The 11,395-nt window shown below is 36.0% G+C and overlaps 1 protein-coding gene across 1 annotated transcript; it reads right to left on the reverse strand.

Annotated features, from left to right (window-relative positions):
- Positions 1 to 9,444: 9,444 nt before the first annotated feature.
- LOC120351865 (uncharacterized transmembrane protein DDB_G0289901-like) lies at positions 9,445 to 11,156 on the reverse strand. Its single transcript, XM_039430569.1, has 2 exons — positions 10,016 to 11,156; positions 9,445 to 9,502 (listed from the first exon to the last, which is right to left on the reverse strand). Exon 1 carries the CDS (start codon positions 10,620 to 10,622, stop codon positions 10,251 to 10,253), a length of 372 nt encoding a protein of 123 aa, XP_039286503.1. The 5' UTR covers positions 10,623 to 11,156; the 3' UTR covers positions 9,445 to 9,502; positions 10,016 to 10,250.
- Positions 11,157 to 11,395: the final 239 nt, after the last annotated feature.

Consider the following 11,395-nt stretch of genomic DNA (forward strand, 5'->3'; position numbering starts at 1 on the left):
AAATAGTAAACTAGATTTAAAGATCTGAGCCAGCTGGTGACAGGACAATAACGCTGGAGACACATGAGATCTGCTATCTCTTCATAGTGAATGATTTGATAAAATCAACAGTTTGCAATTGAATAATCACATTTTCTCAAATTTCAAGCTTATTTTCAATTCTAGGTGAAAATGTTACTCGACATCAATTGAAGAGATTTTCATGCTCAATCTTTTCCACTCGAAATTTTCCGTTTAGATCATATCTGAGACCTGATAATTGGAGATCTAAAATCAAACTTTGCGTAGATGGGGCAGAGCTACTGAAATTTTTACAGATATGGGACTTGTGGAAGTTGATATAGCTTATCAATGACTATTTTAGGTATGAATTTGATCAAAATCATTGGAGCCATTTCTGAGAAAATCGTGAAAAACCCTGTTTTTGACAACATTTTTGTCATTTTAGACGCCATCTTGAATTTCATTTGATTGAAATTGTTCATGTCGGATCCTTATAGTGTAAGGACATTAAGTTCCAAATTTCAAGTAATTCCATTAATTGGGAGATGAGATATCATGTACACAGACGCACATACACTCATACACACACACACACACACCCACACACACACACACACACACACACACACACACACACGCTTTTATTGACTGAAATAAACTGAGATAAAATAACAAACTTTCTGATGATTATTTCAAACAACTGACTTATGACATATGATTATCATATCATTCTTCCCTCCCAGTAGTGGAGACTACCGGGGCCAATCTACGAATGTTGACAGATATAATAAAGTCTTACTTGAGCAACATGAGGGTTCAAATGAATAATTTCTACCTTTTCAACTTCAGGATCATGGTTACTGCGTCTTACAAAGGTAATTCATCCATGCCTCCTTGGCGTTGATCAGCCAGGATGGCAAGTTTGTCATAGACGTGGGATTATGTGGATGAATGAACATTCGCTCGTGAGGTGTGCAATTGATGGTCGTGCAGAGAAGCGAGTGAATGCTGCTTAGTGATTCTAAGAGTACCTTTTCCCAGAGAGAAGTAACCATGTTCCTGGACCATAGGGCTAAATGGATTGTCTTCCGAATTATTCCATTGTAGCGTTCCACCTGTCCATTACCTTGAGGGTTGTAAGGTGTTGTGGAACTGGTAGCTACACCCTTGGACATTAAGTAATCTTTGACATCTTTTGATAGAAAACTGGTCCCTCTATCAGTGTGTATGTATGAAGGATAGCAGTATGTGGTGAATAAGTCACTGAAATTTTGAATTACTGTTTCTGATGACATGTCTCTACAGGGATAGGCAAAGGGGAGGGGGCATGGGAGGTGCGGCAGGAGCGTGGGAGGTGGGGGGTATGTAGGATTGGTGCGGGTGGAGGGGGGAGGGGGTAAAGTTGTAAAAAACGTCCTGGTATCCATACTTGGCATCTACTCTAAACTCTCTTTTTTTCTCTAATACGAAAGATTTTGAGTTACATACCCGAGCAAAGTGTCCCTTCTTACCACACTTCTTGCAGAGTTTGTTTTTAGCTCGGCAAAATAGTCGAGAATGTTTTTTGTTGCCACAAAAAAAGCATGCTTGTCCACTAATACTAACAGCTGATAATGAGGAGTCTGAAGTGTCCTTTTGATTAAGAATTAGATTTGATACATTTTCTGTATCTTTGCAAGCATTAAGCTCAAATGGAGGATTAGATTTATTGTAGCATTGTGATTGTTCTTTTGCAGACTCAAAAGCTCTTGCACAATTAAGAGTTTCATGCAAAGACATATCTGGGCTTTCTAAAATTTGTTGGCGGATTTTGAATGAATATAAAACTGCAATCAATGCTTCTTTTATGTGCTCCTCTCGATTCTCTATAGCAGAGATCGCTGTAAAATTACATTCTAGGCTGAGTTCTTTCAGTTTTAGGAAAAAATTATCGATGGACTCACCTTATTTTGTTTTCTTATAGAGAGAAGGTACCTTGTAAAGATTTCGCTTTTCTTCTTGATAAATATGCCTTCAAGGATGGAGATACTTTGCTAGGATGTAGTACAATCTATTATCAATTTGTAATTTTCAGCTGACAGCAAGGTATCTAAGATATCCAATTTCGTGTCTTCAGTGTAATAGCCTTCCTTTCAAGTGGGCATCCAGCATTCTTTTCCAGTGTCTCCATTCCATTGGTGCACTAGGAGAATCTGGATCCACACTTTGGTTTGAGAATTTTCCCAATTGATTCCGATAAAAATGAATCACTTGCTTGTTGAAAAAGTCTAAATAGAGCCTGCCGCACCAGCAAACGACTGAATAAATTCTAATAGAAAGCAATTGAATGATATCTACTAGGCTACTTCAATTCAAATAAACTATTCAAAATTATTCGAAGTATAAAATAAAGATATCTTATAATAATGCTCACTATTCCATTGAAATTTATCTAGCCATTAGTCATCTAATCTATCTATCCACAGTCATATATTGCTATGAAGTTCATTATTTTTAATAAGATGAGTGTAGATTAGGCTAGTAGCCTACCTATGTTTTGACATGAATTATTTAGGCTAAAATATATTTTTGAAATTGATGTTGCTTTCCATGACGAAACACAATACTCTATACAATAACTTTGTTGTAGTTCAGCCACTGTGTTACTTATAATAATTGAAAAAACACTTACTTTTCTTGGAGTATTGGGGAATGCATTTCACTCCTGAGGAGGAGCTTCATCAGGCTGATATTTTGCTCCTCAGGAGTAAAATGCATTCCCCAATACTCCAAGAAAAGTGAGTGTTTTTTCAAAATATATACAATGATTCAGTGACTGAACCACCGGTACAACAAAGTTGGACATTATTGTTACACATTTCAATTTATATGTGCTAGAATCCCCCTGGAATGTGTCATTTCCAGCAATGATAGATTCAAGAGGCTTACTTTTATTATTATTAAAATTATGCCATGAATAATTCATTTAGGCTATGCTATGAGGCTTTGAGGTTATGTGCCTAGTCTTTGAATAAGTTTATCATTTGAATAAATATAGTCTATGTATCTAAGACTATAATAAATGTATTCTTAAATTATACAGTACATCAATAAAAAAAAATCACTCGACTTACCTTAAACTGGATCTTTCACGAAAATCACAAAAGAATAGACACCAAGAAAACCATTACAATCTGAGATGTTGTATGTTGTATTGCCAATTGCCAAACCCGAAGCCATTCCCGCTATTGGCATTGACAACAACCGCCTTACCATCATCAATAAACCCACTATCGCTAAACCTACTATGAAAATATCAATATATCATCGATATGCGACTATTTATAATAATATACTTTCAAACTTGTTTGGGAATGCATTATTCAAATTACATATTTTAAATAAGTAAGAGTGAAATACTGTCCTGATTTCTACATTGTTTAATGCAATAAAACCAGTTTTCCCCAGAAAAAAGTTGGAATTTGTTTGTTTGATAGATCGATTATTGGAACTTCAATATGTTCATCTCATAGTATCAATATATTGATATTTCAATTCTATACCATAGTAGGCCTATGGATGGTGGGAATTTCAAAATAATTGATATTGACAATCTTATAATAAAAATTTATATTTCAGGTGCGGGTTAATGATTTTTATGGGGGGACATTTGTGCTTGACACTGAAATAATGTTGGAATCGATAAATGGTAGAAGTAGTCATTATTTGAATTGAAATCATTCAAAGTTCAAGTGTGTATAGTTCAGATACTGCACAATTTTCCCCATAAGCTTTGATATAATTTGAAAAAGTGGTATAACTTTTCCAATTTTGGATAGAATCATTTGAAATTCTAGGATAAGATTGACAATATGAACAGAAACGTTCATAATTTTTTTTAGAATTTTTCATGAACAAATAATTTTTTTTTAAATTCAAACGTCAGTAGCACAATAACGGCACATCTGACAGGATTTTTGCAAAGGACAAAATGTACTGGAAATTCACTTCTACACACGAATCACTCATTGAAAAATTATTACAAAGTTTAAAACTGAATTTAAAATTAACAAAGTTAAAAATTGAAAATCTGCCAAAATTATCACAAAGTTTTTAACTGAATTTTAAATTGACTGAATTTTTTTTAACGGTACATTGTAGACGATTTTTTCAAGAGACAAAAAGTGCTGGAAATTCATTTCTACACCCAAATCATTCACCAAAAATACATTGTTTCGAGAAAATTGAAAATCTGCCAAAATTATTACAAAGTTTTCAACTGCATTTAAAATTACAACAAAAGGTCTATATATTGTTAACGATGCATTGTAAACGATTTTTGCAAGAGACAAAAAGTGCTGGGAATTCACTTCTGCACCCGAATTAATTAACAGAAAGCTTAAAGTCAGACTTTTTTTGGGAAATTCAAAAAATTTTCCATCAAAAATGTAATTGGTGTGAAATTTTTTTATCTTGATAACGGTGTGTTGTAAACGATTTTGCAACAGATAGAAATGGGTTGAAATTCAATTTCACATCCGAACTGTTGGTCAGAAAGCCTTAATTGAGAGTTGAAAAAATGTTTGATTTTCACTTTTAACATTTTCACTTTTTATTCATGTGAAGAAACATGATTTTCACATTGTGTGTTAACATGGGTAATATCATCCTGAGAGCTCAGAAACCGGTCCTTATTGATATCAATATAATCAATAGATGCTCATTGACTGTATATACCATGATGTCTATTTGTTTGTATTCACTTCTAATGGTACCCATTTACTTTTATTGATATCACTAAAAGTTCTCAGTGATAACAATAGATTTTCGTTGACTGTATTTACCATTATTTCTATTGATATGCATGTGCACCTATTGATATCACTGAACGTACAGTGATATCAATAGAAGTTCATTGACTGTATTTACCATGAACCATGATGTGTATTGATATCCATGAACTCCTATTGATTTCCATGAACATGTATTGATATCCATGAGCATATATTGATATCAATAGAGTTTTTCTATCGATTTCTATGGATCTCTTTCACCAGGGATAAGAGACCAAGAATAGTTAAAAACAAAAATTTTGTTTCAGATGCGGATAAGAATAATGATAGGACTAGTCCTTTGCCTTCTGGCTCTGGTGTTGATGTACCATATGACAGACTTGACTGACTCAGCGGGACTAATTCTGATTAAGACTGGACAATTGACAATAATCAATGAGACTTATAAAATCATCCACTATTCTAATATAACTAATTCACAGACTGAACTTATTTCCCTTTTCTATTCGATAGGACGACTTGGAAATTCTCATATGACATTGTGTCCTCTTTGCAAAAATTAGCCAAAAAATTTCATTTCAAATTAAAATCAATCTCTCATAAAGACATGTCACACAGTGAACGGATGAAAAGAGGCTTTATTCAATGGATTAGGAAACGCAATCTCTTGGATAACCGGTCTGATGACTGCTGATGATAAATCTCATATTTATGATATAATATTTGGAGATTATATTCTGGAGATTGCTGCTCCAAATATAGCGAAAGATCTAACACACATTTTCAATAAGTGCATAGAGTTAGGAATATTCCCAGATGAGCTTAAGAAAGTAAAAATGATACCAGTTCATAAAAAAGGTGACAGGACGAAAATAGAAAATTATAGACCCATTTGCATAGTGGAGATATTGTCTAAAGTTTTTGAAATTCTCCTTCATGAGCAACTAGTCGCTTATTTCGAAAACAATAAGATATTGTCAAAAGACCAGTATGGCTTTAGGAAGAATTTAAGTACAAGTGATAATGTTTTGAACCTTGTAGAGGGAGTTATCAAGAACTTGGAGCAACAAAGTAAAGTTAATCTAAGAGCTTTTGATTCAACTAAAGCTTTTGATTCAGTTGAGCATGAAATTCTATGTAATTAACTCTTTTTTTATGGCATTGAAAAAGCGGCAGTAGATCTTATTCGTTCCTACCTTGGTGACAGAATGCAATTTGGGTTTAGGAATGGTGAGTTCTCAAGTGGCAAAGTGGTCAGGTATGGTGTACTGCAAGGTTCCATACTTGGGCCGCTGTTGTTCATAATATACATCAATGACTTGCCAAACACAATAAGTAGTTTCTGCAAAAACAGTTGTTCTTTCCTTTTTGCCGATGATCTGGGCTTGAAAGTCAGTGGTACTGATGAACAGCATATCAATGCAGTGCTTGAGAGAAGCACATTGACTATTGAAGACTGGTGTGCTTCCAATAATCTGAGTCTCAACTCGTTAAAAACCAGTGACCTCCAATTTAGTTTCAATACAAGGTTTACTTGCTTGGGTTCTCTGAAATTCTTAGGTCTCATGCTGGACACAAACTTGAACTGGAAATGTAACATAGATTGTACATCTGGTAAGCTCAGTAAAGGGATATTTCTTTTGCGTAGATTAAGCAATATTGTCGAGCATGATGTCTTAATGAGTGTCTATTATGCGCACATATATAGTCACATAGCTTATGGTGTCCAGCTATGGGGAAATTGCTCTACGGCTGTTACACTTTTTGAATTACAAAAAAAAGCTCTTAGAATTATTTGCCATGCACCACAGCTTGCAAGTTGTAAACCTCTCTTTCAAGGATTAGGTGTGTTGACTCTTCCAACACTATATGTGTATGTGTGTTTGATTTACATGAGGAAGAATGTGGGCAAATATGTTATAAATAGTGATATACATAATTATTCTACTAGACACAGGGAGGACGTGAGAGTAGATTCACACCGTTATACTGGCACTCAGAGAAACTGGCAAGTTACTTCTATAAAACTGTTCAATAAACTTCCTCTAGAGACTAGGCATCTAGAAATCAAAGAATTTAAAAGATCTATCAAAGCTATTCTTCTACAAAAATGCCTCTATTCAGTTGAGGAATTCTTTGCATAGCCTTAATACAATATTTGTTAAGTAGCACGCCTTCAATACTTACCTATAATTAAAAGTGTTTTATGACTTTAGACATATTGATTGGTGTAAATGTTGGTTTGACGATTGTTTTAACATGTGAAAGTGTTTCTGACAGTAAAAGTGATTTGATTTGATTTCAATCGAGAAAATTGAAAATAATGAATTACATCTAGTGAAAAATGAAAAAGCAAACATTGCCTTGAACGAAAATATGATAAAGAAGTACAATTAAAATATTAAGAGAATTGATTCTAATAACAAGATTTTGAATAAGATTACAAATGAAACTTTGCATTCAATTGAAAAACTTCAAATTGTGAATTTTATTTCTGTAACTTAAGAGCTTTTGGATGATGAAATTAATGACCTAATCGATTCAATTTTGTATTGTGAGAATGGGAAGCTTCTCCCTTCCATAATATCACAACAAGATTTTCACTTGATTGTGAATAATAAGAATTATTCTTTAGCCATTAATGATATGAAAGTGTTGTGGGAGATAAGCAATGCTACATGCATATTGTCGAAAAATCTATTAACTTATATAATTCATATTCCTAAGCTTGATGTGAATTTGATAGCACGATTTACTCTCATATCCTGTACAAAATGGTTCGAAAGTATTCACAGTGAAATTAACTGACGATGTTTTATCTGTTTCGAAAGATAACAAAATTTGGAAATTGTATAATTGTATGGACTTCTCAAATAATTCTTCTTGTAAAGATTCTAAAATTGTAACTGACGAATGTATTTATCATTATTCACATCCATAATGAACCTGTGAAGCAATGTAAGAAGATCGAATTATTAAATGTTGAACCATACTTGAAATACTATGAGAGATGTAATTGTGTAATTGGATTTAGAGTGAATCAAATTAACGTCAATAATGTCAAAATCAATTCGCCAATCTCATTTTTGTTAAATTTAAAACTTAATGACTTGATGACAGATATATTAAGGTTACCCTTCTCTTCAATCACTACTTTTGGTCAAAAATTGTCATTCATTCTTGAAAATATTCATAAACAAAAGTTTGACATGAGAAATTTAGAAAAAATAGAGGACTTGTATGATCCTTGGGTCATCCACCCACATGTTATCAGTTTTTCTGGACTATCGATGATCATTTTTATTGTTATTGTTCTCTATCCCAAATTGAAGAATTGTTTGTGTAGTGATGTTGATAATCCAAAGATTGTTCATATGCCTTCAACTGTAGTATCTACTTAATTAATTGAGATTTTTGGTAATTCATAGCTTCTAGAGTAGGTATAAAATGGCGACTCTGGGACACAAGTGTCCCAGAGTCGCCATTCACCTCAAGGCCATCCAGGTCAACCACCCCCAACCTCAAGGTCATCCAGGTCAACCACCCCCAACCTCAAGGTCATCCAGGTCAACCACACCCACCTCAAGGTCATCCAGGTCAACCACACCCACCTCAAGGTCATCTAGGTCAACCACACCTACCTCAAGGTCATTCAGGTCAACCACACCCACCTCAAGGTCATCCAGGTCAACCACACCCACCTCAAGGTCATCTAGGTCAACCACACCTACTTCAAGGTCATCCAGGTCAACCACACCCACCTCAAGGTCATCCAGGTCAACCACCCTAACCTCAAGGTCATCCAGGTCAACCACCCTAACCTCAAGGTCACCCAAAAAAAAAAAAAATTAAAAAAAAATTAAAAAAAAAAATTAAAAAAAAAATAAAAAAAAATAAAAAAAAAAAAAATTAAAAAAAAAAATTAAAAAAAAAATTAAAAAAAAAAAAAATTAAAAAGAAAAAAAAATGAAAAAAAAAATTAAAAACACATAAAATTGGGAATAAATAGGAAAAAAAGGGAAAAAAGGGAAAAAAAATTCCCTCCGGATCCTGAACTGGGTATAAAAGGAGTTGTTCTGCAAGGAGTGGGACATTGTGTCTAGTGCAGTCGTGCCGTCAGTACGTGTGTGTACCACCAGTACGTGTGTGTGAGATTTCGGCGTATTGGTTTTGGATTACTTTCATCTTTATCAACATCAAGAGTAAGTACCAATGTATTTTATAGTTATATATATTCATATTATATTCATGATTTAACAATTAAGTTCAAAAGAGTAGAATTTTGAAGTAGATGGTTTTAGACTGACAATTAAATTCTAAAATGACTTAAATTCGAAAATGACAAGTTTAATTATGAATTAGGTTCCAATACATAGAGTAAATGACATATTCAAAAATGACTAGTGTAATTATGAATTAGGTTCCAATACATACAAGTTAAGAGTTTAATTGTGAATTAGGTTCTTTGAGTTGGTGGTTGTAATCCATCCTAACCTAAAAAAAGTATAATCATAAAGTAGATCCTAGACCTCCATTCACATGGTTGTAATTCATCCTAACCTAAAAAATGTATAATCACAAAGTAGATCCTAGACCCCCATTCACATTCCCCCATCCCCACCCATCCCCATAAGTAGATCCTAGACCTCCATTCACATGGTTGTAATTCATCCTAACCTAAAAACTGTATAATCACAAAGTAGATCCTAGACCCCCATTCACATTCCCTCATCCCCACCCCACCCCACCATACAGCTCCGGACCATCATCCTCTAGAACATAAACACCTATGAACCTCCATCCCCGACCCACGATCCTAGATACCGATTCACCACCTTCATCCCCCACATCTGTTGATAGTGATTTATATATAGAGTTGAATACTGCATACCATACTAATACAATATTGTTCTGCATTGTTCCAGATGAGCAAAGCTGCACGATGTCAGCAAACAGCAAACTCTGTGGACGAGTTTGTTGTCCTGGAGGAGGCATTCAAATCCTGACTCACGACTCTATACTACAATAATGCATATAAGGATGAGCCTGCCAAAGATTTCTACACCTTTCTGAGCAGTCTGAAGGATAAAATTGTTCACATCATCAGTCAACAACTGCAGACACATGGAGCAATGAAGTTCAATCTAGTATTGGAGGCAACATATTTCCGCAGCACCCTTGATAAGACCTTCTTCGATCAAGAAGAGTTTCAGAATGTCGCCTTCAAAACTCCAAACTACACCATCTTCAGTATCATCAATCTTCCAGACATCATCAACCAAGCGTGCATGACCCTACTGGATGGGGAGTCGAAATTTGAAGGAAATTCCAGTGGATGGAGTTTGCTTATCATCGATGGATTGCTCATCAGAAGTAGACCTCAATCCATAACACCAGTCATCCAACCACAACCAGTCATCCAACCGCCACCAGTCGCCCCACTATCATCACCAGTCGCCCCACTATCATCACCAGTCATCCCACCATCGCCCCACCATCGTCACCAGTCGCACCACCATCGCCGCCAGTTGTCCCACCATCGCCACCAGTCGCCCCACTATCGTCACCAGTCGCCCCACTATCGCCAAGAGTCACCCCACTATCGCCAAGAGTCGCCCCACTATTGCCACCAGTCGCCCCACCATCGTCACCAGTCGTCCCACTATCGCCACCAGTCGCCCCACTATCACCGCCAGTCGCCCCACTATCGCAACCAGTCGCCCCACTATCACTGCCAGTCACTCTTCTATTGCAACCAGTCGCCCCACTATCGTCACCAGTCATCCCACCATTGCCACCAGTCGTCCCACTATCGCCGCCAGTCGTCCCACTATCGCCACCAGTCATCCCACTATCGCCACCAGTCGCCCCACTATCGTCACCAGTTGGGAGAAGTATCAAATTCTATATAATTTAAGTCTTTAAACATGAATCCTCTATGGTGTAGTGGTTAGCAAGTCAGCTTCCCAAGTTGGAGGTTCCAAGCTCAAATCCAAGGCGGTAAAGGTAAGTATTAAAGGTCAGTATCAACAATTTTTTTTTTTTGTATGTAGTGGGTAGACTGGTCCACCAATACCAGTCACCCCGCCGCCAGTCGTCCGGCCGCCGCCAGGCATCCCACCGGCCGAGGCCAAGAAGGCCAACATTTTGTAGTAGCCCTCATCACACCAATCAGCTAATATTGAATGTATAACCATTGTAATATGATAATAAAGAAATAAACCCTCATTGGCTGATCCACTGTCTAAAACTACTCTCATGTAATGATGTAAACATGTATGAAATAAACCTCATTTTATGTGTTAACCATTGATTGAGAGTTTCATTAATTCATATAGGTAAAAAATCACCTTACTTTACTTTAAGCATTGTAATTTCAACGACCCCCACTCCACCTCCCTCTGACACATGACCAATGGCCGCCAGCATTAAGGACTCCAGCTCAAGATGCTCATGCACGACCTGTCACTCTATATGGTCATGGAGGCCTATCACTCCAGATCAATATGTACATGGTAGACCTACTGGATCAAGATGTCCATGAGAGACTCTAGATCAACATGGTCATGCTGCTCTAGAGATCAAAATGGTATTGAAGATAGATATTTTCAATGACTCCC

This window comes from Nilaparvata lugens, chromosome 6 (genome assembly GCF_014356525.2).
Source record: "Nilaparvata lugens isolate BPH chromosome 6, ASM1435652v1, whole genome shotgun sequence".
Classification (NCBI taxonomy): Eukaryota; Metazoa; Arthropoda; class Insecta; order Hemiptera; family Delphacidae; genus Nilaparvata; species Nilaparvata lugens.